A 5,484-nucleotide genomic window follows, 5' to 3' on the forward strand; every position below is an offset into this window, starting at 1 on the left:
GAGAAGACAGCGCAACTTGAGAGGTCAGCTCAAGTTGAGAGGACAGCTCAAGTTGAGAGGACAGCTCAACTTGAGAGGACAGCTCAACTTGAGAGGACAGCTCAAGTTGAGAGGACAGCTCAACTTGAGAGGACAGCTCAACTTGAGAAGACAGCTCAACTTGAGAGGACGGCACAACATGAAAGGACAGCACAACTTGAGAGGACAGCTCAACTTGACAGGACAGCTCAACTTGAGAGGACAGCTCAGCCTGAGAGGACAGCTTAACTTGAGAGGACAGCTCAACTTGAGAGGACAGCACTACTTGAGAGGAAAGCACAACTTGCGAGGACAGCAAAGCTTGTGAGGACAGCACAGCTTGCCGGGACAGCACGGCTTTCTAGGACAGCACAGCTTGCGAGGACAGCACAGCTTGTGAGGACTGCACAGCTTGCGAGGACAGCACAGCTTGCGAGGACAGCACAGCTTGCAAGGACAGCACGGCTTGTGAGGACAGCACAGCTTGCGAGGACAGCACAGCTTGTGAGGACAGCACAGCTTGCGAGGACAGCACAGTTTGCGAGGACAGCACAGCTTGCGAGGACAGCACTGCTTGATAGGACAGCTCAACTTGAGAGAACAGCTCAACTTGTGAGGACAGCTCAACGTGAGAGAACAGCTCAACTAGAGAGGACAGCTCAACTTGAGAGGACAGCTCAACTTGAGAGGACAGCACAACTTGCGAGGACAGCACAACTTGCGAGGACAGCAAAGCTTGTGAGGACAGCAAAGCTTGAGAGGACAGCAAAGTTTGTGATGACAGCACGGCTTGCGAGGACAGCACGCCTTTCCAGGACAGCACGGCTTGCAAGGACAGCACGGCTTGCGTGGACAGCACGGCGTGTGAGGACAGCACGGGTTGCGAGGACAGCACGGGTTGCGAGGACAGCACGGCAAGCGAGGACAGCATGGCTTGCGAGGACAGCACAGGTTGTGAGGACAGGACAGATTGCGAGGACAGCAAAGCTTTCAAGGACAGCACAGCTTCCGAGGACAGCACAGCTTCCGAGGACAGCAAAGCTTCCGATGACAGCACAGCTTGCGAGGACAGCACAGCTTGCGTGGACAGCACAGCTTGCGAAGACAGCACAGCTTGCAAGGACTGCACAGCTTGCGAGGAGAGCACATCTTGTGAGGACAGCACAGCTTGCGAGGACAGCACAGCTTGCGAGGACAGCACAGATTGCGAGGACAGCACAGCTTGTGAGGACAGCATAGCTTGCGAGAACTGCACAGCTTGCGAGGACAGCACAGCTTGCGAGGACAGCATAGCTTGCGAGAACAGCACACCTTGTGGGGACAGCACAGCTTGCGGGGACAGCTAAACTTGAGAGGAGTGCTCAACTAGAGAGGACAGATCAACTAGAGAGGACAGATCAACTTGAGAGGACAGATCAACTGGCGAGGACAGCTCAACTTGCTAGGACAGCTAGACTTACGAGAACAGCTCAACCTGCCAGGACAGCTCAACTTGAGAGGAGAGCACAACTTGAGAAGACAGCTCAACTTGTGAGGACGGCTCAACTTGAGACGACAGCTCAGTTTGAGACAACAGCACAACTTGAGAGGACAGCTCAACTTGAGAGGACAGCTCCACTAGAGCGGATAGCTCAACTTGAGAGGACAGCTCTACTTGAGAGGACAGCTCTACTTGAGAGGACAGCTCAACTTGAGAGGACACCTCAACTTGAGAGGATAGCTCAACTTGAGAGGACACCTCATTTTGAGAGGACACCTCAACCTGAGAGGACACCTCAACTTGAAAGGACACCTCAACTTGAGAAGATACCTCAACTTGAGAGGACAGCTCAATTTGAGAGGACAGCTCAACTTGAGAGGACAGCTCGATTTGAGAGGACAGCTCAACTTGAGAGGACAGCTCATATTGAGAGGTCAGCTCAACTTGAGAGGACAGCTACACTTGAGAGGACAGCACAACTTGGGAGGACAGCACAACTTGAGAGGGCAGCACAACTTGAGAGGACAGTACAACTTGCGAGGACAGCACAACTTGCACTAACAGCACAACTTGGGAGGACAGCACAGCTTGCGAGGACGGCACAGCTTGCGAGGACAGCACAGCTTGCGAGGACAGCGCAGCTTGCAAGGAGAGCTCAACTTGCGAGGACAGCTCAACTTGAGAGGACAGCACTACTTGAGAGGACAGCACAAGTTGCGATGATAGCAAAGCTTGCAAGGACAGCACAGCTTGTGAGGACAGCACGGCTAGCGAGGACAGTACGATTTGCGAGGACAGGTCGGCTGGCGAGGACAGCACGGCTTGCGAGGACAGCACGGGTTGCGAGGACAGCACAGGTTGTGAGGACAGCACAGCTTGCGAGGACAGCACAGCTTGCGAGGACATCACTGCTTGTGAGGACAGCACAGCTTGCAAGGACAGCACAGCTTGCGAGGACAGCACAGCTTGCGAGGACAGCACAGATTGCGAGGACAGCACAGCTTGTGAGGACAGCATAGCTTGCGAGAACTGCACAGCTTGCGAGGACAGCACAGCTTGCGAGGACAGCATAGCTTGCAAGAACAGCACACCTTGTGGGGACAGCACAGCTTGCGGGGACAGCTAAACTTGTGAGGAGTGCTCAACTAGAGAGGACAGATCAACTAGAGAGGACAGATCAACTTGAGAGGACAGCTCAACTTGCGAGGACAGCTCAACTTGCTAGGACAGCTAGACTTACGAGAACAGCTCAACCTGCCAGGACAGCTCAACTTGAGAGGAGAGCACAACTTGAGAAGACAGCTCAACTTGAGAGGACGGCTCAACTTGAGACGACAGCTCAGTTTGAGACAACAGCACAACTTGAGAGGACAGCTCAACTTGAGACGACAGCTCCACTAGAGCGGATAGCTCAACTTGAGAGGACAGCTCTACTTGAGAGGACAGCTCTACTTGAGAGGACAGCTCAACTTGAGAGGACGCCTCAACTTGAGAGGACAGCTCAACTTGAGAGGACACCTCATTTTGAGAGGACACCTCAACCTGAGAGGACACCTCAACTTGAAAGGACACCTCAACTTGAGAAGATACCTCAACTTGAGAGGACAGCTCAATTTGAGAGGACAGCTCAACTTGAGAGGACAGCTCGATTTGAGAGGACAGCTCAACTTGAGAGGACAGCTCATATTGAGAGGTCAGCTCAACTTGAGAGGACAGCTACACTTGAGAGGACAGCACAACTTGGGAGGACAGCACAACTTGAGAGGGCAGCACAACTTGAGAGGACAGTACAACTTGCGAGGACAGCACAACTTGCACTAACAGCACAACTTGGGAGGACAGCACAGCTTGCGAGGACGGCACAGCTTGCGAGGACAGCACAGCTTGCGAGGACAGCGCAGCTTGCAAGGAGAGCTCAACTTGCGAGGACAGCTCAACTTGAGAGGACAGCACTACTTGAGAGGACAGCACAAGTTGCGATGATAGCAAAGCTTGCAAGGACAGCACAGCTTGTGAGGACAGCACGGCTAGCGAGGACAGTACGATTTGCGAGGACAGGTCGGCTGGCGAGGACAGCACGGCTTGCGAGGACAGCACGGGTTGCGAGGACAGCACAGGTTGTGAGGACAGCACAGCTTGCGAGGACAGCACAGCTTGTGAGGACATCACTGCTTGTGAGGACAGCACAGCTTGCAAGGACAGCACAGCTTGCGAGGACAGCACAGCTTGCGAGGACAGCACAGATTGCGAGGACAGCACAGCTTGTGAGGACAGCATAGCTTGCGAGAACTGCACAGCTTGCGAGGACAGCACAGCTTGCGAGGACAGCATAGCTTGCGAGAACAGCACACCTTGTGGGGACAGCACAGCTTGCGGGGACAGCTAAACTTGTGAGGAGTGCTCAACTAGAGAGGACAGATCAACTAGAGAGGACAGATCAACTTGAGAGGACAGCTCAACTTGCGAGGACAGCTCAACTTGCTAGGACAGCTAGACTTACGAGAACAGCTCAACCTGCCAGGACAGCTCAACTTGAGAGGAGAGCACAACTTGAGAAGACAGCTCAACTTGAGAGGACGGCTCAACTTGAGACGACAGCTCAGTTTGAGACAACAGCACAACTTGAGAGGACAGCTCAACTAGAGAGGACAGCTCATCTTGAGAGGATAGCTCAACTTGAGAGGACAGCTCAACTTAAGAGGAGAGCTCAACTTAAAAGGGCAGCTCAACTTCAGAGGGCAGCTCAACTTGAGAGGGCAGCTCAACTTGATAGGGCAGCTCAACTTGAGAGGACAGCTCAACTTGAGAGGACAGCTCAACTAGAGAGGACAGCTCAACTAGAGAGGACAGCTCAACTAGAGAGGACAGCTCAACTAGGAAAGACAGCTGAACTAGAGAGGGCAGCTCAACTAGAGAGGACAGATCAACTAGAGAAGACAGCTCAACTTGAGAGGACAGCTTAACTTTAGAGGACAGCTCAACTTGAGAGGACAGCTCAACTTCAGAGGACAGCTCAACTTGAGAGGACAGCTCAACCTGAGATGACAGCTCAACTTGAGAGGACAGCTCAACTTGCGAGGGCAGCTCAACTTCAGAGGGCAGCTCAACTTGAGAGGACAGCTCAACTTGCGAGGACAGCACAACTTGTGCGGACAGCACAGCTTGCACCGACAGCAAAGCTTGCACCGACAGCAAAGCTTGCAAGGACAGCACGGCTTGCTAAGACAGCACGGATTGCGACGACAGCACGGCTTGCGAGGACAGCACGGCTTGCGCGGACAGCACAGCTTGAGAGAGCAGCACAGCTTGCAGGGACAGCACAGCTTGCGAGGACAACACAGGTTGCGGGGACAGCACAGCTTGCGGGGACAGCACAGCTTGCGGGGACAGCACACCTTGCGGGGACAGCACAGATTGCGAGGACAGCTCAACTTGAGAGGACAGCTCAACCTGAGAGGAAAGCTCAACCTGAGAGGACAGCTCAACTAGAGAGGACAGCTCAACTTTAAAGGACAGCTCAACTTGAGAGGACAATTCAACTTGAGAGGACAGCTCAACTTGAGAGGGCAGCTCAACTTGAGAGGGCAGCTCAACTTCAGAGGGCAGCTCAACTTCAGAGGGCAGCTCAGCTTGAGAGGGCAGCTCAACTTGAGAGGGCAGCTCAACTTGAGAGGACAGCTCAATTTGAGAGGACAGCACAACTTGAGAGGACAGCACAACTTGCGAGGACAGCACAACTTGGGAGGACACCACAGCTTGCGCCGACAGCAAAGCTTGCACTGACAGCAAAGCTTGCAAGGACAGCACAGCTTGCGAGGACAGCACGGATTGCGACGACAGCACGGCTTGCGAGGACAGCACGGCTTGCGAGGACAGCACAGGTTGCGAGAGCAGCTCAACTTGAGAGGACAGGTCAACTTAAAAGGGCAGCTCAACTTCAGAGGGCAGCTCAACTTGAGAGGGCAGCTCAACTTGAGAACGCAGCT

At 53.7% G+C, this 5,484-nt stretch overlaps 1 protein-coding gene across 1 annotated transcript; it reads left to right on the forward strand.

The window, feature by feature from the left end:
* Nucleotides 1-947: 947 nt before the first annotated feature.
* Nucleotides 948-4,461, forward strand: LOC124741163. The gene is made up of 4 exons (XM_047248673.1): nt 948-1,242; nt 1,343-2,502; nt 2,608-3,762; nt 3,868-4,461. Exons 1-4 carry the CDS (start codon nt 948-950, stop codon nt 4,459-4,461), a joined length of 3,204 nt encoding a protein of 1,067 aa, XP_047104629.1.
* Nucleotides 4,462-5,484: the final 1,023 nt, after the last annotated feature.

The sequence above is a fragment of the Schistocerca piceifrons genome, unplaced genomic scaffold (genome assembly GCF_021461385.2).
Source record: "Schistocerca piceifrons isolate TAMUIC-IGC-003096 unplaced genomic scaffold, iqSchPice1.1 HiC_scaffold_1878, whole genome shotgun sequence".
Lineage (NCBI taxonomy): Eukaryota > Metazoa > Arthropoda > Insecta > Orthoptera > Acrididae > Schistocerca > Schistocerca piceifrons.

Excerpts from the sequence above, each read along its gene's own strand:
- LOC124741163 (XM_047248673.1), top strand. The coding sequence starts at position 948 with ATGGCTTGCGAGGACAGCACAGGTTGTGAGGACAGGACAGATTGCGAG. Across the intron at positions 1,243-1,342 it reads TTGCGAGGACAGCACAGCTT|CACAGCTTGCGGGGACAGCT; the intron begins GTGAGGACAGCA and ends TTGTGGGGACAG. Across the intron at positions 3,763-3,867 it reads TTGCGAGGACAGCACAGCTT|CTTGCGGGGACAGCTAAACT; the intron begins GTGAGGACAGCA and ends GGGACAGCACAG.